General features: G+C 38.0%; 1 protein-coding gene and 1 pseudogene across 1 annotated transcript in view; both read left to right on the top strand.

The window, feature by feature from the left end:
• The window catches only part of PIK3C2G (phosphatidylinositol-4-phosphate 3-kinase catalytic subunit type 2 gamma), a 385,467-nt gene that overhangs the window by 85,177 nt on the left and 274,087 nt on the right, over positions 1-26,203 (top strand). Inside the window, 3 exon segments of the mRNA XM_017888605.1 lie at positions 5,216-5,347; positions 14,761-14,875; positions 24,378-24,508. Of these exon segments, the coding sequence (XP_017744094.1) occupies positions 5,216-5,347; positions 14,761-14,875; positions 24,378-24,508 (378 nt within the window).
• LOC108539715 (zinc finger CCHC domain-containing protein 9 pseudogene) lies at positions 1,394-2,224 on the top strand (annotated as a pseudogene).

Below are 26,203 nucleotides of genomic sequence, written 5' to 3'. Positions count from 1 at the left end.
TTTTTTTGAGATGGAATTTCACTCTTGTTGCCCAGGCTAGACTGCAATGGCGTGATCTCAGCTCACTGCAACCTCTGCCTCACAGGTTCAAGCAACTCTCCTGCCCCAGCCTCCCGAGTAGCTGGGATTACAGGCATGCGCCACCATGCCTCGGTAATTTTGTATTTTTAGTAGAGACAGGGTTTCTCTATGTTGGTCAGGCTGGTCTCGAACTCCCGACCTCAAGTGATCTGCCTGTCTTGGTCGGAGTGCTGGGATTACAGACATGAGCCACCGCCCCTGGCTGAGAGTGAATAATTTATAAAGGACAGATGTTTACTTGACTTACAGTTACGCATGGCTGGGGAGGCCTCAGGAAACTTAAAATCATGGCAGAAGGGATAGGAGAAGAAAGTACCTTCTTCACCAGGTGGCAAGAAAAGAGAGAGAGCAGGAGAAACTGCCACTAAGAAAACCATCAGATCTCTAAGAGCTCACTCACTATCATGAGAACAACATGGGGGAAACCGCTCCTGTGATCCAATCACCTCCCCCCAGGTCCCTCTCTCAACACCTGGAGATTACAATTCAAGATGAGATTTGGGTGGGGACACAAAGCCAAATCATATCAACTTACATTTCATCTGTCTACAAGGAATGTGTTTTTTACAAACCAGTGTACTAAATGCACAATGGCTGATATAAATTATTATAACACTGATTGAATAAATGAATATAATGCTGGTATACAACCTACAATTTGCCATATATTGTGTTATATAATAGCAGTTCCATTTTGTGAAAAAGGAAAAGTAAGACTTAGAAAGGTTAAATGCATTACTTGGAAAGATTAAATGCATCTTAGTCAATAAGGTCATTTTTTGAGCATAGACATATCCAAATCTAAACTTGGACCCATCGTCTCCACAGACAGTTTATGTATTGGCATCTCACAATTATCATTAACTCAATAACATCATACCCTAAACTGTACTAATTATTCCCATCCCAATTTCCTCTTTTTTCTATGTTCCCTATCAGTTAAAAATATCTGTTGTAGGTGCTGGAGAGGATGTGGAGAAATAGGAGCACTTGTACACTGTTGGTGGGACTGTAAACTAGTTCAACCATTGTGGAAGACAGTGTGGCAATTCCTCAAGGATCTAAAACTAGAAATACCATTTGACCCAGCCATCCAATTGCCGGGTATATACCCAAAGGATTATAAATCATGCTGCTATAAAGACACATGCACACGTATGTTTGTTGAGGCACTATTCACAATAGCAAAGACTTGGAACTAACCCAAATATCCATCAATGATAGACTGGATTAAGAAAATGTGGAACTCGACTGCTCTGGGGGATTCGTGCGCGGTAAGAAGCTGCGCCGCAGCGCGGTGAGGTACCTCTGATGAAATTATGACCAGGTGGGCCCGAGTTAGTACCACGTGTAACAAGAGACCCTTGCCTGCAACATCATGGGAGGACATGAAGAAGGGATCCTTTGAGGGAACAAGCCAAAACCTACCAAAGCGTAAACAACGTGAAGCTAATAGGCTATCCCTCAAAAAGGATGCACCCCAAGCAAAACATAAAAGAACAAAAAGAAAAAGGAGTACTTAAATGAAGATGTGAATGGATTCATAGAATACCTAAGACAGAATTCACAGATGGTGCACAATGGGCAAATTGTAGCAACAGACAGTGAGGAAGTAAGGGAAGAAATTGCAGTTGTTTTAAAGAAAGACAGTCGACGGGAAGGAAGAAGATCGAAAAGACAAGCGGCAAAGAAAAGTGCAATGGTGTGTTTCCATTGTAGAAAACCTGGTCATGGAATTGCAGATTGCCCTGCCGCCCTTGAAAATCAAGACATGGGCACTGGGATATGTTACAGGTGTGGGTCCACAGAGCACGAAATAACCAAGTGTAAGGCTAAGGTAGACCCGGCTCTTGGCGAATTTCCTTTTGCAAAATGTTTTGTTTGTGGAGAAATGGGGCACCTGTTTAGATCTTGTCCAAATAATCCCAAAGGACTCTATGCTGATGGTGGCAGCTGCAAGCTTTGTGACTCTGTGGAACATTTAAAGAAAGATTGCCCTGAAAGTCAGAATTCAGAGTGAATGGTCACAGTTGGTCGCTGGGCAAAGGGAATGAGTGCAGACTATGAAGAAATTTTGGATGCACCTAAACTGCAAAAACTCAAAACAAAAATACCTAACGTTGTTAATTTTGATAACAACTAGCACTATCGTTAGTTACCAACTCATCGTTACTTTCTAAACCAGGCCCACGTCACGAGTTAGAGTTGAGCTCCCTTGTAGCCAGGACTGTACTGTAGATATCAGTATGATCTGGGTGTGATGGAAAACAATTTTGTTTGTTCTGTCCATCAAATTGTACTTCTACCACTGTTCAGAGAAAATTGAAGAACAAGATGATTAAATGAATTCTCTAAAAGAACGCATTTTAAGAGACAGAACTTAGGCATAACCAAGTAGTTGTATACCTGATTGTAACAATCATCTTTTATAAAAGCAAAATTATGCATACATGCAAAACACCCCTAAACAAAGGGTACAAATTAATTTTTGGTTATATCGTTTTCTTGGCTCAAAGTATCAGTTTATTATTATAATAGAAACTTATAAGTTGCTAGAAAGTCTATATTTTTTAAATATGGAATAAAAATGCATTTCCATTGCAGAAAAAAAAAGAAAATGTGGCACATATACACCATGGAATACTATGCAGTCATTAAAAAGGATGAGTTCATGTCCTTTATAGGGACATGCATGAAGCTGTAAACCATCATTCTGAGCAAACTATCGCAAGGACAAAAAACCAAACACCGCCTGTTCTCACTCATAGGTGGGAACTGAACAATGAGAACACTTGGACACAGGGTGGGGAACATCACACACTGGGGCCTGTCATAGGGTGGGGGGCAGGGGGAGGGATAGCATTAGGGGATATACCTAATGTAAATGACGAGTTAATGGGTGCAGCACACCAACATGGCACGTGTATACATATGTAACAAACCTACACGTTGTGCACATGTACCCTAGAACTTAAAGTATAATAATAATAAAAAAAAGAACTTATGAACACACAGAAGGAAAGAACAGACACTGGGATCTACTTGAGGGGGGATGGTGGGAAGAGGGAGAGGAGCAGAAAAGATAGCTATTGAATACTGGGTTTAATGCTTGGATGATGGAATAATATGTACAACAAACACCATGGCATGTGTTTACCTATGTAACAAAACTTCATAGGTACCCCCAACCTAAAATAAAAGCTAAAAAAAGAAATTCTGGAAATAAAAATATAAAAATAAAAAAAACAAAATATCTGTTGTAATCTAGAAACTAGAATTCATCTTTAATTCTTTATTGTCTTATTTCACTGGTATGCCAACAGTCAGACATTAGTTATGCTTTTTACTTCTAAAGTAGCTCTTCTGTCTTTCATCCTGCTCGCTGCTCTATGACCACACTGGATCTGGATTTGATTATCTCAGTGGACACCATGAGAAGGAGAGAGAGATGTACTTCCTCAAATTCAATTATGATCATTGACTTAACTTCTCCTTATCCCAAGGTTGGATGCTGTACAGGCACTGAAAAAAAGGAGTCATCAATGTTTGATTTGAAACCCAGGCTAAAAACTGCTCCCTAGTCTCCAGATTAGAAAGCCAATTCCTAGTGTGAGAAGATGCTTAATATTATCTGAGGCCTCAGCTGGGTGAACCTCAGTCAGCACCTTTCAGTTGGACAATAGGCTTTGGTCATCATTGGTACTCTAATAATCACCTACTGCTCAAACAATTTAACATCAAAGTTCAACCAAGAATGACAAGGCCAGTAGATTCTGTGTATTTCCCTCACACCTCATGGCCATCAGGTATCATTCCATAAAGCTGCTCAGTCACTCTTCAAGTCTTTTCTCTTTATCATTCCCATTCATCAGTGATTTATCTCCCATGACTCTGGCCCTGTCTGCCAAACTTTTTTCCAATTTTCTCATTCCTCTTTAGCATTCTCACCTACTAGTAAACATATCTCCCCATCTCAGCTCCTAGAAGAAAAACATTTCTTTCATCTCTTGATCTCCTGAGAAAATTGAAAGAAACAAATTTCTTTCATCTCCTGATCATATAATTCTATACAATTCAGATGACTCCAGCAAAGAATGAAAGGTACATGTCTCCTTGCCCCTATTAGGGATGTCAGATCACAATCTCAACTTTCTGTCAAAAGCCCCTTCTCAAACAATCATGCCACCTATGTATACCTCACCCAGTTTCATAGTAGTATTTATGACCTTCTGGACACTTCCTTATGTATATTGATGCCTTCAACCCAAACTTGAGTTTTTCTCACTGTCAAAAATTCTGTGTCTATCCTTAGCCAATTTTATTTGCTAGTATCTATGATCCATCCAGTATCTGAGTTCAGAGAGTCTTGACCTTATCATATCCAGAGATTATATATGTGTTACATTTCAGTGACCATCCCACAAATTCCTAGGACCTCATCATGATCCAGAATGGTCCACATTTAAAATGGCAAAAAACTCTCTATACTTTGGCTCTTTCAAATATTTCTTTTTGACTTTAGGGAAAAGTTCAAATTCTTTTGCCTGGCATATAGAGCTCTTAAGCATTCTGGCAACCACTTGTCTTTCTAATTACATTCTCCATAATTTCCCCTATCACCTTGACTTCATCTTTTGTTCTAGCCACAATGAACCGTTCACCATTTTTCAGACACACCTAGTCGTTCATCCATATATGCCCCTGTCTGTGCTTTCTCCTCTTTCTGGAATATTCTTTTCCAAATCTCCACCTCATTATAGCTAACTTAATCTTTCAGAATCATTTTGAGTTATTTCCTGCCACCTCCAACTCCCTAACACAGTGTCTTTCTAAGTCTGTTTTTCATCTGTGCTTGCAACAGATTAAGAATAAATGTTCAAGTTATTGTAACTTTTAAAAATATACTTACATGTCAACATGATCAGGAATAAGTTTCATCAGTTAACAAAAGCTCACTATTCTACATATTTCTGTTGAATTTTCATTTTTACAAGATTAAACAAAAAATTTCAAAAGGCAGCCTCAATTCAAATAGTTAAATATCTTTGTTCCAGACCAGTACATTATAAGAACATTTTCATTAAAATATCAGTACAATTGGGTAGGTAATGCTACTTCTTTCTTTTGTTCTTAGGATCAATTTTCCCCTTGAAATAAAGTCACTTCCAAGGGAATCCATGCTCACTGTAAAACTGTTTGGGATTGCCTGTGCAACCAACAATGCAAATTTACTGGCGTGGACTTGTCTTCCACTGTTTCCAAAAGAGTAAGTGTATCAATTGTGAGTAATAAACCTATCATTTCAATAAAACATTCTTAGAAGTAAATATTTTGGAGTATATGGCATAATGAGGAAATCAAGACATTTTATTCTAAAATGGACATAGTTCAATATAAATCATGACTGCTGAAAGCAAAATTGAAAAGTAAAATTGTAGAAATGGCTTTCAAAACAGGACTCACGCTGAACTTGTCAGCGGGGTCATTTATAATGAAAAGGTATTGGCATGACCAGTCTCAATTACTTTTTCTTTTCTGACCAACTGATTTCTTTGGAATTAGTAATTCAAAATGATTTGGATTAATACTGTCATTTAGAAAGAATGTAAGTCATGGAATTCCAGCTAAAGTAAAATTATACAAGGTAACTGGCTTACTGACCTTTTCTTGTCAAGAAGAAATATTTAGTAACTTTAAGGTGATATTTTTCAGAAAGCTAGTTCAATTATAAGTTCAGATATTCTCTCAGAACTAACGATCATTGCAAAATGAAGCGTTGATTTAACCATAAATCTTGGAAAATATTAATATTCAGAATACTTGATAAAATCAATTACATGATGTTCTATGGTATTAAGGAAAAAATATTTTTTAAAATCAGCCATTTTCACATGGCTAGTCTTGCTTCAGAATCAAATGATAAAATTCAGGACTTTCAAAAAATCAGCACATATATTGTAATGTTAATATTTTATAACATGTTTTCCCTCTGCGGTTCTAGAAAGATATGGTGATACAAATTTTTTTAAAGTTATTAATTTTTATTTCCCAGACCTAATCAATATAAAAAATTATTATCAGCAACCATAATAGATGTTTCAAAACTTCTTTGTTGGATTAATTCTGATGTAAGCTCTCTCTCTCTCTCTCTCTCTGTGTGTGTGTGTGTGTGTGTGTGTGTGTGTGTGTGTGTGTGTGTTACTCTGTTATTTGTTTTCATGCTTTAGCCCATTTCTATACCATTGTTCCTTGAGGACAGGGAATGTATTTATCTTTGTCATATCTAGCATCTAACGTAGCACCTCATATAAATAAGCAATCAGTACAGGTTTGTTTACTAAATTGAATTGAGGGAAAAAAACAGTCCCTATAGAGGAGATAAAGAATGAAATAAGATTTCAAGGTCTATAAGAAACAGTTTATCCCTAAAAGCAATACCTACTGCTGTTAGCAGACATCTCAAAGATATGATTTGTATGCTAAGAACTTTATTTTCTTTCTCACTAGGAACAGCTATACAAGTGTCCTTCCTTCTCTTGAGTGAGTTTCCTTAAAGTTTCACCTGCAGTATTTGTAAGATCTACCATTTTTTGTAGAATATTTCTAGCTAGTCACTGAAAAAACAAAAAAAGGTTAAGTCCATTTTACTCTCACATCATGTAACACACTACTTGCACATAGCAATCAATAAACACTAAACATACAAGAATTTAGGAATATTTTTGTCTTTAAAACTAATCTTCAAGGCATTTTTCCAGATGGTTATGATAGTAAAAATACCACTTCCATGTTGTTTTGTCAAATGTCACTTACCATTGGTAAGCATGTTATAGGTGAGTGGTCATAGAAGATGAACATTTGTGAGAGATGGCATCTGGGACTGATCCTAGGTGGCATTTGTTTTAAGGGGATATGTCAAAATTGTAGATAATGAGACATCAAAAAACACAACTCACTTCAACAATTACTCAATAAGAATTTCTAAATATTTTTCAAAAATGCCCTGTTTCTCCTGAAAATCAGAAAATCTGCTTTTCTCCTGTAGTAGGCAATTTAAGGAAATACAGATATTTTTAAGAAACCAGAAATACGTCACATGGGGCAATTGAGAGGCTGCAAAGACTCCACTTTGCTCATTGCTTCAAGTTACAAAGATTCTAACTCAATTTATTTGATGCAGATATTTCCAGATCACAGCAAATTGGTGACTTAGTTTCATTTCTTTTGATGGGGTAATCCCTGCTCATAAACATTTGGTATTGAATCTGTCTTTTATTACAGTTCAAATTGCCCATAGCTAGCCATGTGGAACTATAATGAGTGCTTACGTCATTATTTTTTCCAACACATGTATCAACTGAAAAGACGCAGAATTAAAGGTTTCCTATCTCTTTGTGGTTTCCAAAAGTGGATTTCAGAAAACCAATGGTGATTAAACTCAGATAAATCAGTTAGGGCTGCATCAACAAAGTCTGAAAATAAAAATAAACCTCTACAGTTTCAAGCATGCGAACTTGTCTTCAATTCTATTTTTAAAAGTCTCAAATCCAAAGGTAAATTTGGCCCACAGAAGTTTTATAATCCTGTTTTTTGCAGAAAAGGCTTCCACTGCATCTACATTTGTAATGTCGCCACAATGTAGTGAGAAAGTGTTATCCTCACCTCAGCAATTTCCATGAGCTTCCTCCCCTATCCAAGTTCGAAATTAATAGTATCATAGTTACTTAGCATTTCTAAACTGTGGTAAGCTACTTCAGCACAGAGATTCTCAACCCAATTAAACAATAGAATTTTCTGAGGAGATTTAAAAATAAACCCAAAGCCCAAGCATGCCCAAAGATTCTAATTTAATTGGTCTGTGCCTGGCCTGAGCACCAGTATTTTCAAAGCTCCCAAGGTGAGTTTAAAACCTTGAAAATTAGGATGTTTTCATAAGTTCAAAAAAGGTCTAAAATAATCTTAATCTCAAAACAATTAGATTAGTTAGAAAATTTCCTGAGTAGCCAACCCTGACTCTACTGTATCAAATCGTTTCAGTTATATCTTCAAAATCATAACAACAACAACAAAAAAAACTGTGGATGAGAATTTCTTATTGCTTTTCTCTCCTTTCCAGAAGACCGTCAGTTAGTCCAAATATGTCATTTACAGATGAAGAACTCTATGATGAAGGAAGATTTAAAAACTGGCAGTTGGTCACCAGACTACTTAGAATAGAACAAGAACTAGAATGCAGGTCTGAGGTTTAACTACCTTAAGCCACCTCCCTTCCTGCTCTTAGGTGCCATGCCTTACTCCATGAACACTCTGTAAACACTTCACTACCCTACAAGAGGGATATAATTTAGACATTGTCCCCTCTAAATCTCATATTGAATTATGGTCCTCAGTGTTGGAGGTGGGTCCTGGTGGTAGGTGTTTTGGTCATAGGAGCAGATCTCATGACTTGGTCCTGTCCTCGAGATATTGACTAGACTAGGTAATCACAAGATCTCATTGTTTGGAAGTATGCAGCACCTCTTCCCATCTGCTCTCACCATGTGAGACACCTGCTCCTCCTTTGCCTTCTACCATGATTATAAGCTTCTGGAGGCCTCCCCAGAAGTGCAGCAGATGCCAGCACCATGCTTCCTGTAAAGCCTAGAGAACTGTGAGTCAATTAAACCTCTTTTTTAAATTGCCCAGTCTCAGGCATTTCCTTACAGCAATGCAAGAATGGCCTAACCCAGAAAATTGGTACCAGAGTAGGGTATTGCTATAAAGATATCTGTGGTTGTGGTATTAGAACTGGGTAACAGGCAGAGGTTGAAAGAGTTTGGGCCACTCAGAAGACATGAAGATGAGAGAAAGTTTGGGATTTCTGAGAGACTAGTTAAATACTTGTGGCCAAAATGCTGATAATGATATAGACTCTGTAAAGGCTGACAAGGTCTCAAATGGCAATAAGGAACTTATTGGGAGCTGAAGCTAAGGTCACTCTTGTTATGCCTTAGCAAAGAATTTGGTTGCATTGTGTTCATGCCCTAAGAATCTGTGGAAGTTTGAACTTAAGAATGATGATTTAGGGTATCTGACAAGATAAATTTCTAAGCAGTAAACCATCCAAGGTGTGGCCTGGCTGCTTCTAACAGCCTCATCTCAGATTCAGGAATGAAAAAATGACTTAAAATTGGAATTTGTACTTAAAAGGGAAGTAGAGTATAAAAGTTTGGAAAATTTGCTCCTTGACCATGTGGCAGAGAAAGAAAAAGCATTATCAGGAGAGAAGTTGAAATGGACTTGTAGCAACCACTTGTTAGACATATTTGTGTGACTGAAAAAGAGCCAGGTGCTAATAGCCAAGAAAATGTGAAAAATGTCTTGAAGGCATTTCAGAGATATTCCAGGCAGTACCTCCCATCACAAGACCTGAGGCCTAGGAGGAAAGAATGGTTTCTGGGGCTAGGCCCAGGACCTTGCCCTGTGCAGTATCAGGACACTGCTCCCCACACCCAGGTTGCTCTGGCTCCAGCCTCAAATCAAAGGGGCCCAGGTACCGCTTGGGCCACCACTTTATAAGGTGCAAGCTATAATCCTTGGCAGCTTCCACAACGTGTTAAGACTGCAAGCACACAGAGTACAAGAGTGAAGGAAGCTTGGCAACCTCCAGCTAGATTTCAGAGAATATATTGGAAAGCCTGGGTGCCCAGGCAAAAGCCCGCTACAGGGGCAGATCCCTCACAGAGAACCTCTAATAAAAAAGTACAGAGGAGAAATATGGGGTTGGATTCCTCACAGAGTCTTTACTGGGGCACGGCATACTGGAGATGTGGGAAGTGGGCCACTGTTCTCCAGACTCTGAAATGGTAGAGCCATCAGCAGCTTACAAACTCAGCATAGAAAAGCCACAGAGGCAGAGCTGACCAAGGTCTTGGGAGCCTACCATTGTATCAGTGTGCTTGGGATGCAGGATATGGAGTCAAGGGTTATTTTGAAGCATTAAGATTTGATGACTGCCCTGCTGGGTTTCAGACTTCCATGGGACCTGTAACTCCTTTCTTTTGGCCAATTTCTCCCTTTTGGAATGACAGTGTTTACCCAGTTTCTGTACCCCCATTTTATCTTGGAAGTAAGTAACTTGTTTTGATTTTATGGACTCATAAGTGGAAAGAACTAATTTTCAGATGAGACTTTGGACTTGGACTTCAGACATTTTAGTTAATGCTAAAATGAGTTAAGACTTTGGGTGACTTTTGAGAAGGCATGATTTTATTTTAGAATGTGAGAAGGACATGAGATTTGAGGAACCAGGGACAGAATAATATAGTTTGGATGTTGTTTCCTCCAAATCTTGTGTTGAATTGCAGTTTCCAGTGTTGGAGGTAGGACATGGTGAGAGATGTTTGGATAATGGAGATGGGTCCTTCATGGCTTGTGGCTGTCCTTGAGATAGTGAGTGGGTACTTGCGAGATGTGGCTGTTTGGCAGTGTGTGGCACATCTTCAAAGCTTGCTCCTGCTCTCACCATGTGAGACACCTGCTCACTCTTTGCCTTCCACCATGATTGGGAGCTTCCTAAGGCCTCCCCAAAAGCTGAGCAGATGCCAGCACCTTGCTTCCTTTAAAGCCTGCAGAATCAGGCTTTTCTTTATAAATTATTCAATCTCAGGAATTTATTTCTAGTGACACAAGAAGAGCCTAACACAACAGGATTCCAGCTCAGTCTTGCCTGGGCTCTACTCTTGCACATGAAACCTATCAGACATAATAAAGTCAGCCACCCAAAGAATTTTATAACATCAGGTCTTTTGGTCCTGCCAGCTACAGATTCTTTGGCTCCAGGATGCCAGCAATGGGCACATAGAATACTATGGCTAAAATTGATAATTGTTTTATTTAAACACCTTACCTTACTGTTTGAGGAAATGGGGCCCAAAGAGGGTAAACCAGCCCATCTGTTCTCCTGGTGTCACAAATTTGGTGTTGGCTTTTCTAGTCAGTGAATTTCTATGATATATTTAAATTGAAAATATTCTTAAGGATACTTCAGAACAAGTATTTTGAAATACTATGTTTAGCAGTATAGTCCTTCTTCTAATGGCATCATATTACAAAGTCTCAAAGTATAAGAGTGATTCCATGGATGTGTTTTGTTAGGAGAATTTACAAACCTATAGCCCAGCCTAACTGATATCTTCCCATCTTTCTGAAGTTCACCCTCAACTACCAGCAGAACCTCAAAGCTCTATGTAAACTTTGAAGACCATTGATTTTGTCCAAAAAGCTCAAAAAAGGTAATAAAGGGAAGGTAATAAAGACAGGCTCCAGATGTCCTGACACAAAATCTGGTGTTCTTTCTATTATATGAAACTCTCTTTTTGTGTCTCCTGCCTTTGAAATGTTTAATTTAACTAATATAGTAAGTGTTTTCATAGGAGTAATACTTTAAAAAATGGCCAGTGGTCCCCATTTGCCCGGTCATACAAGTTTTCATTTTCATCTTCTTTCTGAAAACTAACAACACACTTAGATGTATCTTTTCACATTTCAATTTCACATCTCATTTTCTTCATCTTCCTTATATTCTCTATTTAAAGAAGTCCATGGAAATGTTATTCCCTCCATTATGCTTGTTAATATACAAAAATATTTTTAGGCAAACTTTTATGTCAAAAAGTAAATTAACAATTAACCTAATATCCCAAAAGATTTTTAGTCCAATTTGTTATCAAAAGTAAAATTTAAACTATATGTAAAACACAATGAAGACTCCAAATAGCGCCAAACATTTATTTCCCCTTTTCCCCTTGAATGACTTTAAGTTAAATATTATGTATTTATATATATATATATGACTTTAAGTTATAAATATTATATATATATATATGGCTTTAAGATAAATATTGTATTAACCTTTTTGAGATGGAATTTCACTCTCATTGCCAAGGCTGGACTGCAATGGCATGATCTCGGCTCACCGCAACCTCTGCCTCCCAGGATCAAGCAATTCTCCTGCCTCAGCCTCCGAAGTAGCTGGGATAACAGACATGCATTTGTTGATACATTGCCCCATACACACACCTATGTCAAATGTTCTGACTTCACTCTGCCACATGTGCCTCGGGGTTAAAGCCATGGTGACTGTTAATACATCCAAGACTCCATCCAGGGACAGTAATTACCATCAAATTCTTGAGAACCCTCATCCTCTTTCAAGTCCAGCTTAGATCACTCAGATTTTTGGAGTATAGCATAGCCAAGACATAAAAATATAGTAAGGATGCAAATATAACACATTCCACAACTTAGGTGTGAATAAATAATGCAACTTATGTATCACACACTTCCTCATGAGCTCCCACCCTGTAACTAATGAGAAGAAACAAAGTTTCATCTATGATTAAGTATTAGTTCAGTAACTTTAACTAGTCCTTTTAGAAATATGCAGTCTCTTTTGGATAAAAATGCTGGGTCACTCAGATAAATTTCTTATACCCTGGCTCTCTTCCTAAGAGGGGAAAGGATGTATAAGAAAAGGAGAAAATAAAAAACATAAAAACACATCCTTTGCTCTGGTGACTTCCGATATCCAAATGAAAGTCCCTTTTTAAGCTGACGGATGCTTGTTATAGCTGAAGTCTCCAGCTCATGACTGGGGCTCCCCCAGCTTGGCCAGGGTTTCCTGGAAAGCCTTGCGTGACTCAGGCTCTCACAGGCACCATAGACCCTCCTGAGGTTTGCCAACGACTCCCAGTTGGCCCCAGGTTGAATGGTACCATCAGATGCCCTTATTACAGAAGCCCTTATTCCCACCAGGGAAACTCTGGAAACTCTCCCTCTTGAAAATCTTTAGATATTTCCAGATCCCATCTCAACTACACAGAAAGCAAAGAAGGCCCAGAAAAGCTAAACTCACGAGTTCCTCCTGCTTATTAATCACGGACACCAAGTTTAATGGCCATGCCACAAGCAGTGCAGAACCACTCAAGAGGTGATTGCCTTCCAGGATCTGAAACAGGGAGTGAGAAGAGGAGCTCCTCTGCCTTCAGCATTATGTTTTGCTCACTGATCTCACACTTCTCCCCACCTGCTTGCCAAAGCAGAGGAGAGGCAAACTGGGACACCTGTGTCCGCCATGCTTACTCGACTACTTCTTTCTCTGCCTTCTACTACTCATCCTCCCAAACTCCCAGGAAGTGATGGGCTTTTCTTTTGTCATGTTCTCTTGTCCAATATGGCACATCCTCCTCCTTCCTCACCTCTGTTGACTCTTTCCCATGCACAGAAACATTTTCTGTAAATGCTGTGGAGAGCAATATGACCTCCAAGTTTCGTGTTGGACAAGCTTCTTCCTCCTCTTGCATTCTGCCTAACACTAATGCAAAACTTTTCCCAGGCAGTTGGGGATTTGGCCATTTGGAGTGAAGGTCATATGCTCTGAAAGGCAAAGGTGAAAACTACAATAATAATTTTCTAATCTTTACCTCTATTAAACTAATCCATATCTTACTAATACTGGACCCCCGATACTGTTATACTAAGACAGATTTTTTTCAGGTAAGGGAGGGATAGAACAAAGAAACAAAGAAGACTCAAAATTCATCCTGCTAGAAGAATATTCTTAAGTCATATAAAACATCTGCCCATATTTTAATAAAGCACATTATACTCCTCTAGGCAGATATGTGCTGACAGTATCTTTAAATAGAGAAAATAATAAAAGAAATAAAAGAAGCAGTCTTCAGAAAGCTAAAGGTCTAAAGAAAGCTTTATTTGTTGAATGTTTTGCATAAGATCTGTTAAATAGCAAGATGGAATTGTATATTGCTTTTAGAAAAGCTCACTTGAGGCATTAAAGTTCTTTATAAACTTAAATTTAATTTTGTTGACTTTCAGTTTTGCACTTTCAATTTGGCATATTAAAATCCAAGGCTGTTTTCCATGATCATTGGAACATTTTACTGATATTCTGATTCATATACACAGCCAGGTACAACTTCTTTTTTAATTCACATAAGGATCTATGGATTTGGATGTTACTGAAGCTGTTAAAACCAACCACGAACTCTTCCCTGTTTAAAGCCTTCCCTGTATGCGCTCTCATTTACTATGGTAATTTACCACTGATTTTTAAACATTTAGAATATGAATAATCTTTCTATTTATGCGTAAGGAAGCGTTTCCTCCGTGAAGCCCTGCAACTATTTTTATTCTGCAGAGCATATGCTATGCTAATTTAAATCTTTTTTTCTATAAATTTAGAACTTACATCTTTAAAGATTCTCAGGGGATTTAGTCACTCCATGGAGCAAAATATGTTCTGAAGAGTTGACATCTGTATTGATTTAAGGCAGTTGTAACTCCAATAATATAAATCTGAAATTCTTAGTCCCACCTTATAATCACCATTGATGGCAATTAAAAATAAATGCTACCCATTAGAAACCACTGTGGGTAAATAATTTTCTCATGTGGAAAATAAATGTAGGCATTTATGAAAATAGCCAAGCATGTGGTATATCAGAAATAAACTGTTAATCAGTGTCTGGGCTGGTGGACTATCTCATTTCTTTTCTAGCAACTGAATAAAGACCCTCTAAGAGTGGATTATGTTTATATTCCAAAAGAAAACATTTACAGATAATTATAACTTCCCTCATGAAGTGACTCCTGTCTGTCTGTATGTGTTGTCTTTTGCAGAAAATCCATTCTTGGGTCTATGCTATTCAGCATGACATTACAGAGTGAGCCTCCCATAGAAATCATAGCACCAGGAGTGTGGGATGTAAGTCAGCCATCCCCAGTGACCCTGCAGGTAAGTGACAGGCTACAAGATTAAAGTACACATGGCAAGTATTGGTTGATAAGTAGTTTGCTGTCAATTATAGAAACAATTTCTTCCAGGATCACACATTTTAATAGTCTCCTCTACCTCCAGCCTTCTGGGATTTGTGAAACCTCTACTGCTTTTATTTTATGTATAGTACTCTCAAAGCACTTTTCTCCCAGCTTGTATAATGGCAGTTTCAAACCACGCTTCATCCAACAAGGTCATGTTGGAGAACTATGGAGTGTTGCCATTAGTATGCTCACTATGGGCATTCATTTTCTATTGTCTAAAAACAGTCATTGGTATGTATTATTAACTTGGTATCCTACTCACACCTGCCTCTGCTTTGTGTCATATTTCTTTAAAATCTCTTCTGTTATATGTTTCTAAAATGACTAGCAATTAACTGAGTAGCAGGAAAAAAAACTGCAAACTAATTATCCTTTTTTTTCTTAAAGTCTCTCCACTCTGTGTGATTTGTGATCATAAAAGAAAGGTGATAAATTACTTCAGGCTTTCGTCCTTAGTGCTGACAGATCCTTATGGGTTCCTAATTGTAGTTCATCAGATTGGTTGGAAATGTGAGACATGCACAGTCTCATATAGAGAAATGCATGGAATATGAACTTTTCATCTGTATAGGAAAAATTAGAAAATATTCTCTGGGCAGCATCCTCTAGAACAGAGATTTTCAGCCTTACCAGTATTGACATTTTGGACAAGAAAATTCTTTGTTGTGGGGGCTGTTCTGTGTATTTCAGGATGTTTAGCATCATCCCTGGCTTCTTTCCACTAGATGCCTGAGGGACTTTCTCAGTTCTGGCAATCAAAGAGTATCTCCAGATATTGTCAAATGTGCTTTGAGAAAAGGATTTCCTTAGCTGACATCACTGCTCTGGAAGACGTTAGTAGAGTCTCCCAGCTCTTAAGTTTCCAGGCTTGTGGTGAGGGGTTTGGGACATAGAGTGGAGAAAGATGTGTAGAAAATTATTTAACATGGAAAGGAAAAATTAATGCTAATAAAAATATGGCATCACATTCTTGCGGAGGAAGATTCGACCAGATGACACCTAAAGATCCACTTCTAGTCTGTGGACGTGTTAAAAAAGAATGCTTATTGGCCGGGCGCGGTGGCTCAAGCCTGTAATCCCAGCACTTTGGGAGGCCGAGACGGGCGGATCACGAGGTCAGGAGATCGAGACCATCCTGGCTAACACGGTGAAACCCCGTCTCTACTAAAAAAAATACAAAAAACTAGCCGGGCGAGGTGGCGGGCGCCTGTAGTCCCAGCTACTCCGGAGGCTGAGGCAGGAGAATGGCGTCAACCCGGGAGGCGGAGCTTGCAGTGAGCTGAGATCCTGAGATCCGGCCACTGCACTCCAGCCCGGGCGACAGAGCAAGACTCCGTCTCAAAAAAAAAAAAAAAAAAAAAAAAAAAAAGAATGCTTATTCAGATTAGGTCTTGGCACAACATCATACACACTCCACACATGATATCTTATCAATTAGTACTTGTTCTGTTTTAAAAGAACAAAAGGATAAGTATATCCATGAATAAAGAGGAGAGACTCATCACAAACCCGGTAAACATATTCTACTAATGGAGAAAAATAGCAAAATGCTGGAGGTTCAATTCAATCACATTTGATTCATGTTTCATATATGACTACTATGCTCCAAATATTGTGGTAAACACTGTTACAAAAATGAGCGAATACGTAATACTAAGCCAGGAATTCAAGGAATGCAAAATCCAGCTGGAGAGACAGACTTTCACAACTCACACTGACGTAATGTGACAGATAGGATAGCCATTGTAGGGACACTAAGACAGCGAGAATTGCAATGAATATTTCTGAGGGAAAGTAAAGAAATGTAAAAAGTCTGGGGACAGACACCCAGAGGACATGACATTTGAATGCCCTTTATAGAATGAATAAATTCTCACTAACGAGTTTCAGTGGGAAGGATTATCCAGTCATAAAGGAAAGCACAATGCAAACACACAGATTCAGAAAAGAGTTGGCAGTTTTAAAATATGGCAAGTTAGTTAAGATTAAGGAATAAATTATGTGAGGAACAGTGGTAAAAAAGTGGAAAACAGTGGTAAAAAAGTGGGAAACAGTGGTAAAAAAGTGAAAAGTGAAAAAAGTGAAAAAAAGTGAAAAGTCTTCTCTACCTAAGGTACATATACTACCTAAGGCTACACATACTAGATTGTGTACCAAGTTTGGACATGATTATCTGGGCAGTAAGTCATAAAAAGTAGTTCTAGCAATGTTGTAGAAAATGCCTTAAAAAACAAGAAGATCGGATATGTGAACACTTGCTTTTGTTTTGCTTTGGGTTTTTGTGTGTGTGTTATTGGTGGTGGTGGTTGTTGTTTCTTGTTTTTGTTGTTGTTGTTGTTGTTTTATTATGTTTTGTTGACACAGGGGCTCACTCTGTCACCCAGGCTGGAGTGCAGTGAAATAACCATAGCTCACTGCAGCCTCCACCTCCTGGGTTCCAATTATTCTGTCATCTTAGCCTTTCAAGTAGCTGGAACCACAAGTGCATGCCACCACGCCCTGTTATTTTTTTCTTATTTATTTATTTTTGTAGAGATGGGAGTCTCACTATGTTGCTCATGCTGGTCTTGAACTCCTGACCTCAGGCAATCCTCCTGCCTCAGCATACCAAAGTGTTGGGATTACAGACATGAGCCACTGCACCCAGCCTGGACTAAAATATTAGAAAAATATTTTAATCGTCTAAGTTAAGGATCATAGGGCCAAAAACTAAGAAAAAAAAATTAAATGGTAGATTTTAGAAACTTTTTTTAAACAGAAAGGGGTGCAACTATATGAAGGAAATATATAGGGAAACACAAACAGAAAATTGAATTCCTGAGTTCATAGTAATATCTTCAGTTTTAAGAATGAACACAGAGAAAGGATAGACAGTCTTCAACAGGGTAATATGATGAACTCAGTTTCAAACACCTTGCATTTTATATAGACCTATAGGGAGCCTAAGTGTAGATATAAGTGATCTTCCTTTAGGAGGACAAATGCATTTTCCATCAAACTATTTCTTGACAGGTCCAAACCACCTCGGCTTAATGAAAATTTTCAAGTATGACCATTGTCAGAGTTTTGTGGATATAAATTCATGATTTCAAGGTTCTATGGGGCAGAGAAGAGTGATGGTGGTAGAAGGAGGAAAAGAAAATCTATCAGATGGGACTATCCTTGATACTTCTCGGGATGAGGTGAATAGTTCCTTTATGAACACAGATTTTGGCAACTGGAATCTGAAGGAAAACTTCAAATATTCAATAGGGGCACAGATTTCCAGGTAAAGATCTGGATCCATAACATAATTCATCTTAAAAATAAGTGGAAGAGTGGCATGTAAATCATTCCACAGTATGCAAAAGTTAAACCATCTCATTTTTACAAAATAATTTCAGATTGTGTAGATACATAAAAGCCTCTCAGCATGATTTTAATTGGTGATGCAATATATAAAATAAGAGTTATTAAGGTAGTAAAGACAAAACCTTTAAGACTATCAATTTAATTGAATAGTCAGCTAAATTTAGAGCAGAATCTTTCAACCTAAAGATTATGAGATGATGAAATTACAACCAAGTTCTGCATCCAGTATTTCGTTAAGTTAGTATGAGTCTCGGGGAAATACATTTGGCTGAGAGTTAGAAAATCTGGATTCCAGTCTTTCTTTTACAGAAAACTTAATGACCTTGAATAAGTCACCTAACCTATTTTATCCTCTGCATAATGAAAAGATTATACCAAGCCTACCTGACTTCACTTTTCTGATTGTCCTGATTAGACAGTGGTTACAGCCATGCTGCAGCCACTCCGGTATGAAAAGGGATGTGATATGACACAGATGTGATCGCTTTCAGTCAATACTTTTTTCAGGTCCTATGGTTGATTGAGATACCAACCGGAAGCAGTGGACAGAGTAAAATAGATTTTAGTTCAGAAATGGAGGCAGATGATACATAAGTTATTGCTTGACTCACTTAGCCTGGATCTCCCTCAACTTCCTGCCTCTCCCTGAATGCAATCTAGTGGAACAGCTCTGTCACATATTCAAGCACTAAATGCAGAGCTGTTTCATAGGAATTCATGCAGTTCTTGTTCTAGTGTATGTTTCTTTATTACTATTATTTTTTGGAAACAAAGTCTCACTCTGTCACCCAGGCTGGAGTGCAGTGGCATGAACTCGGCTCACTGCAACCTCCTCCTCCTGGGCTCAAACAATTCTCCTGCCTCAGTCTCCCGAGTAGCTGGGATTACAGGTGCACGCCACCATGCCCAACTAATTTTTGTAACTTAGTAGAAACGGTATTTCACCATGTTGGCCAGGTTGGTTTTGAACTCCTGACCTCAGGTAGTCCACCGCATCTCGGCCTCCCAAAGTGCCGGGATCTGTGTTTCTCTACTTCCTCACCTCCCCGTTTGTATCTAAAATCACTGTATTCTGGCTTGCCACCACTCTTAACTGTGGTTAGGTACCTGCTAATTCCTAGGTGCCAAATCCAGTGGTGGTTTTCAGTCCTCATCAGGCTAGCCCTCCCTCTGCTCTTCTTGGCACTGTCTGTCTCTTCCCCGTAACTGAACTCCCTCCTCTTCTTCACAGAGATTGAACTTCCTCCCTCCTCCTTCCACAGAACTGAACCCCCTCCTCCTCTGGCTTTGGTGTTACTGCCCTCGGTTATCTCCTTCCACTGTTCTCTGGTCATCCTTTGTCTCCTTCCCAGGCTCTCACCAAGGACAATTCTCAAAGGTTCAGTCTGCAGCCCGCTGCCCTGCACAGTGCACATATTCTCCCTGGATGCTCTCATTCATTTATTTTCTTAAAAAAAAAAAAAAAAAAAACAGCTCTCTTGAGATATAATTCACATACCATACTATCCTCCCTTTTAAAGTGTGCAATTCAATAGTTTTTAGTATTTTCACAGATACATGCAACTATCACCGCAGTCAATTTCAGATCATTTTCATCACATCAAAAAAGAAATCCCATATCCCTTAGCTCTCACCTCCTATTCCCCCAATCCTAAGCAACCATTAATCTTCTTTCTGTCTCTATCAATTTGACTATTTGGGGCATTTCATGTAAATGGAATCATACAATCTGTGATCTTATTTGTGGCCAGCTTCTGTCACTTAGCATAATATTTTAAAGGGCATCCAGGTGGTAGCTCCGATGGGGAGTCATTCCTTTTTCTATATTACGTATACATTTTTATACAATAATACTACATTATTGTAATATGTACATATGAATATACCATCTTTTATTTATTTATTTATCAGTCAATGTACATTTGGATTCTTTCCACTATTTAGCTATTAAGAATATTGATTGCTGTTATGAACACGTATGGACACGTTTTTGTGTGAACATGTTTTCATCTTTCTTGAATACATGCTGAGCCATGGAATTACTGGGTCTCCTACATTTCTAAGGTTCTTGTCTCAATATCTATGTAAGTGTACTTCTGAGTCTGTATCTCTAGTTCAGACTTCTTCACACCTCAAGTTTCAGACAAATATAGCCGCATACTTGCTGAAACTCCCACCTGGATATTCTATTGGCAGCTTCAAATGAAACATGCCCCAAACGGAGCCCACTTCCTCTGCAAAATTACTTTCACCCTCTGAATTCTTTATGTCTGTTCATGCCCCACATACACCTACCTGTTTTTCTTGCCTCCTTCCTTCTTTCTCTCTACTCATATCCAGTCCATACTACATCCTGCCAATTTATCTTCTATATTTTTATTGCCTGTCCTCTCAATTCCTCACCTCGTCTGCTGGTTTCCTTGGCTTTAGTTTTGTCATTCTCTAATCCAAAATTTATGGAGTCACAAGGGTGATCCTTCTAAAACTTAAGTCTGAATCTGCCAGTTCCCTGCTTAGACTCGTCAATAACTCAGCGCTACCCAGAGGATTAAGGCCAACCTCTGTAGCATGACCCCTCTTCCATTGCTTCTCTTGCCAGTCCCTGTTTGACACTTCAAGCTTCAACAACTTTGAAAATGTTGTCATTTCTGACATGCACTGTCCTGCTTTCACCTTATGTAAATTTATGAATACTGTTCCCTGTCTATAATGTGCCCTCTCCCCTTCACTCTCCATTGTCCACCTGTCCTCTGACTCTGTGTAAATGAGATTCATCTTTTTCCATCCATGGACCCTCTAGAAATCTCTCCCTTACCCCCTCCACTCTTCTCACACCAAGCAGAGATAAGTGCCCTTCTTCTATGTTCACGTAATACCCAATAGCATTTTTATCAACACATTTACCACATCATATTCCCTTCCACTGACTGAGTGATCTCTGATGGCATTGAAGGTATTATATCATAAGCATCTAACACAGCAGTTGGAATAATTTATTTGTTAAATTAATGATATGTATCCATATTTCTGATAACTACAAAAACACTGCCCACAGGTATGTCCCAATTTAGCCCTTTGGTCCACTTATCTGAACCTGAATACCAAAATGTTTAGCTCTTCCTTTTAGCTAAGCGAGACGTCTCCTTAAACCACAGATCTTATTCACTCATTCAAAAAGTTTTACTTTATCTAACATTTTAGTACATGCTTATCTTCCATTATCGTCAGTGTTAGGAAGAAGCACCAGTCTTATCATTGATACAGAGTTTTTAGAACACGTTATATTTTGATTTCTAATGTAACAGAGATCCTTTTTTTTCTCACTCCAAAACCACCATATGGATCCCTCTTTTACAACTCCTTTTTTCAGACTCACCACAATTGCCACCCAGTTAGCAGTTATCCTTCCTTCCTCTGAACTGCAATAGAACTCAGGGTCTAACATGCGTATGTCTTTTCGTTTCTTTTCTTTTCTTTTCTTTTCTTTTCTTTTTTTTTTTTTTTTTTTTTTTTTTTTTTTTTTTTTTTTTTTTTTTTGTGAGACAGTGTCTCACTCCGTCACCCCAGCTGGAGTGCAGTAGCACATGATCTCAGCTCATTGCAACCTCCAGCTCCATGGTTCAAGCAATTCTGTCTCATGTCTCAGACTCCCAAGTAGCTGGAATTACAGGCATACGCCACCTTACGTGGCTACTTTATATTTTTAATAGACACAGGGTTTCACCATGTTGGCCAGGCTGGTCTCGAACTGCTGACCTCAAGTGATCTGTCTGCCTCAGTCTCCCAAAGTCCTGGGATTACAGGCATGAGACACCACACCCAGCACGTGTGTCTTATAATACCAACCCACACACAGTTAAAGTGGAAGTTCTTGGAATAATCTGACAGAATCATAGGAACCCAAAATTGGCCCAGGGGCACCTTATGGCTATGCTTGTGGGGCATGGACACTGGGGACATTCACAACAGCTCCCTTAAGCAGTGCCAAGTCATGAAATCATAATAGAAATCACGGTGGCCTAGTGTGAATGACAAAGGATGAGCAGAAGAAATGAAGCAAGATGAAGCATTGGAACACAAGAAGTTGATATCCAAATGTGTAAGGAGGTGTAAATTAGAAGGGAGCATTACCAGGTTTGAATATCTTCCTCTATCCCCCCAAAAAACCCATATTGTTGTTGTTGTTGTTAAAATCAGGAGTGTATCCTCAAGGCTTAGCCAGGAATGTGAAAAATAGATGTCATGACACATGCGATGCTGACATTTGAGTACATCTCCTGGAGCATTCCTTTAAAAAGAAATTTGAGACCAAGGCCAGGCTTGGTCAGCCACAGCCATAGAAGGAGAAAGAACAGAGTCGAATGTTTGTCCGTACTGAAAGCACAATAATAAAGCACAGCTTTGGGGTGCTATGTATTTATTATTCTCTATTTTAATTGTTAATGTGTGTGCCTTTTCTCCTCAATTAGACTTTAAGTTATCAGAAAATAATAGATATTACTTATATCTTCCATAATGTTTGGTGCCTAAAAGTGTTCTAAAGCAAATGCATTAAAGCATAGTTTTGGGGAAGTTTTCTCTTATAAAGAGTACAAAAGGCAACTAGGAAAAATTCCAATATTTTCTATAGCAACACAAGGTATCAGTAGCTATTTAGCCTCATAATTCATGAAAAAATGCAATTTGATAAAAGATCTCACTCACGTATCAGAAATAAAAATTGTTTCCTAAGTGAAATATATACAAATAGTTTATTACAGGTTTGTACACAGGAGTTATTTTGTATGCTCATCTACTCTTCTCAGTTTTCTCATCCACCATGCCATTTACTTAGTATCAGCATAAAATTGTACTAACTCATTAAGAGCTATTTAAAAATGTTTGTCCATATAAAGAGTAGCAGGTAACTTGCTCGTACTGGATGCCCTTCCCTCTAAGGTACCAAAGTTCATCTTTCAAGATCAATCTTTGTCAAGAGGCAAACTTTGCTGTAATGTTTCAGTTAAGCTGATCTCGTACTTGCTTCTTTTATCATGGTGGAGTAATTGATACACTGTAACGCAGATTATATCAAACACAAAAATTATAACAAATGCTAGAGGTTGTAGAATGAAATTACTAAAACTTTTTCAAATAAATAAGCGCTCAAATATATTAAACTGTATTTCAAACTGAAACTCATACCATCTGCTTTGTAAGGTTCCTCACTTTTCTCTGAGATTCCAACCTAACATAATTCAGCAGAAAAAAAATAATGTCTGTGGGATTTCTATTATTAAAATGAAAAAAAAAAAAAAAAAACAGTATGTGTGATAACCTTAAGCAAACCTATGGAGCCCTAAAATATCCAGCTTATTTACATAGTCTGGAACTATCTTTTTGTTAACTGTAATTTTATTTACTAGAATCAGATTCTGAATCACTGAAACATGGTTTAATGGTAAGTAGATTGAGCCAGGAAAAAAAGGAGGCCAGATTCTGGATCTGTCTATAAATCTGAACTACAGAACCAAAGCAGAAATATTCTATTTGACTTTTTACTAACACAACAGTTCTTTATCAAAGAAGAGCTCACTCATGTGTACAAAATGATTCCCAGACTTGCAGATTTCATGAACTAGAGATCAATATAGATTAACTCTATTTTCTCAAGTGGGTTACTTGAAAAAAGCATAATTACCACTGTTAAATTTCATCATTTCATAAGGAGACATTTTAACACCGAAATGTAAAAAGGATATAATGTCAGCATTAACCAAAAATGTAACATATTAATCTTTATGGAGAGACCATATATTATTATTTCTTTTATTTTCCCTCAGACAACATTACAGGTGACCCATCTATACCATTTGTATAAATAATTGGCTAAATACCTTGTATATTTAGATCCTAAGTCCAACCTCTAATAATTATTTTAGAAATTATTTTAAAATTATAAATAGCACAGAAAAAGTAGAAGTTGTTCCGTTCTTTAGTTTCTATAAATCTAAGATAAGGGTATTAAATCAATAATGTATTTTGAGACACCTTCAGCACATATCAAATCATTTTTTTTCTTTCAGATTGATTTTCCAGCTACTGGGTGGGAGTATGTGAAACGTGATTCTGAAGAAAATGGAAGTAATCTTGAAGAGCCACCAAAGGAGTGTTTAAAACATATTGCCAGACTTTCACAGAAACAGACTCCCCTACTGTAAGTGACCTAGGTCTTGTAAGTGAATTTTGCCTGCTGTTTATGATTTCCTCAACCATTCTTGAAGCATTATATCTTCAAAGAGTGAGCCTTCCTTCCTACATAACTCATTTCATTTCCTAATGTCATGCTTGTTGGATGGTTAATTAATATTTAGGACGTAAATAAGTAATTCTGTGTGCTTTTAACAATTTGTTTCCTGTGGTCTTAAGGAAAAGTAAAAAGTTTGGAAATTATTCAGTTCAAAATAACAAAGCAGAGAGTGATCAGATGTATATCAGCACATAGCAGTGATAGACCATCTTTCAACCTTACTTCCAGGAGGTAGAAAGTTGTTTTAGTCAACAGGGAAAAGCAACATTTACTTAAGGCAGATTTTAAAAAGAGCAGTAAAGAAATAAGTCTTGTTTTAATAGCACAAAATTAGTGACTAAGGAGTACTTTGTAAAACGATAATTCTTTGAATAGAACCAAAATCCCGGGAAGAACTATTAGGGAATTAGTGGCATTTGTACTCATTACCTGGCAAAATGCATGTCACAGCTGATTATGCTCATTAATAACATACCAAAGGCATCAGACTAAGAAAGTCTCTGTGTGTGTGTGTGTGTGTGTGTGTGTGTGTGCATGTGTGTGTGTGAGAGAGAGAAAAGATATATAACGTGATAACAGACTTTACTCCAAGAGTGAAAATTAATGTAAAGGTTTTGAACAAGGGAATTACGTGAGCAGAAGAATCTTGAGTGATCCCTTTGACCACAAGTTGCAGAATGGATTGGAGTGGATGTGACAGTAGAAGCAAGCAGCACAGCAAGGAGGGGAATGTAACAGTTTAGGCAAGAGATCATGATGGCTAGAACTAAGATGATAGCAGTGGATATTAATAGAAGTGGCTAGATTTGGGAGACATATTTTGGCAGTTGAGAAGACATAACTTGGTGATTAATTAGAATTTTGGAGTAAGTCCATTAAGGAATTAAAGAGTCAAGGTTAAGTCAATAGAGAGTCCAAAATTTTGAGTTTATCAACTTGGCAGATGGTAGAGTCATTTTCGGGAGGAGGAATCAGCTTGGGCCATCCCATACTAGGGCAATGAGTGTGATCAGTTTTCTTTTGAGTAATCTTGCTACTTTCCTACTCTCTAATTTCAATATTTATTACTGTTTTCTCATTCACTTCAAACCAGGAACATCCAACTCCTTTTTAAACTTCAAATGTGCTGGTCCTGCTCTCGTCTCAAGGCCTTTTTATTTGATATTCCCTCTGCCTGAAAAACTGTTTCCTAAGTTCTTCACATTATGAAATTATCTCATCCTTTAGGCTTTCACTTAAATGTCACCTCAAAAAGTCCTTCTTTGACCACTCTATGTAATGAAGCCTTGTTTCCCTCACTCTCTATCACATTACCTTTTATGTTATCACACTTAACACTAGCTATTATCCTGCTCACTCATGTGTTTAGCTCTTCTTCCTCTCAATGATTTGCAAGAACTGGAAGAAGCAAAGAACCCATCTTTCTTGTTTATCACTATATTTCTAATGCTATACACTGATAACAATGTGTGTGAAATAAGTAGATTATAAGGACCGAATTGACTTTGCATAGTTTCTGGTATAAAATGTTGCCTTAAGAACTGAAGATGACAGAAAATTCTCATAGTCTTCATGACATATATGTTGACAATCCATTGTCAT

The sequence above is a fragment of the Rhinopithecus bieti genome, unplaced genomic scaffold, assembly GCF_001698545.2.
Source record: "Rhinopithecus bieti isolate Rb0 unplaced genomic scaffold, ASM169854v2 scaffold_15769, whole genome shotgun sequence".
Lineage (NCBI taxonomy): Eukaryota > Metazoa > Chordata > Mammalia > Primates > Cercopithecidae > Rhinopithecus > Rhinopithecus bieti.
Note: the sequence above shows the minus strand (reverse complement) of the source record. Positions and strands in the feature narration are given on the sequence as shown.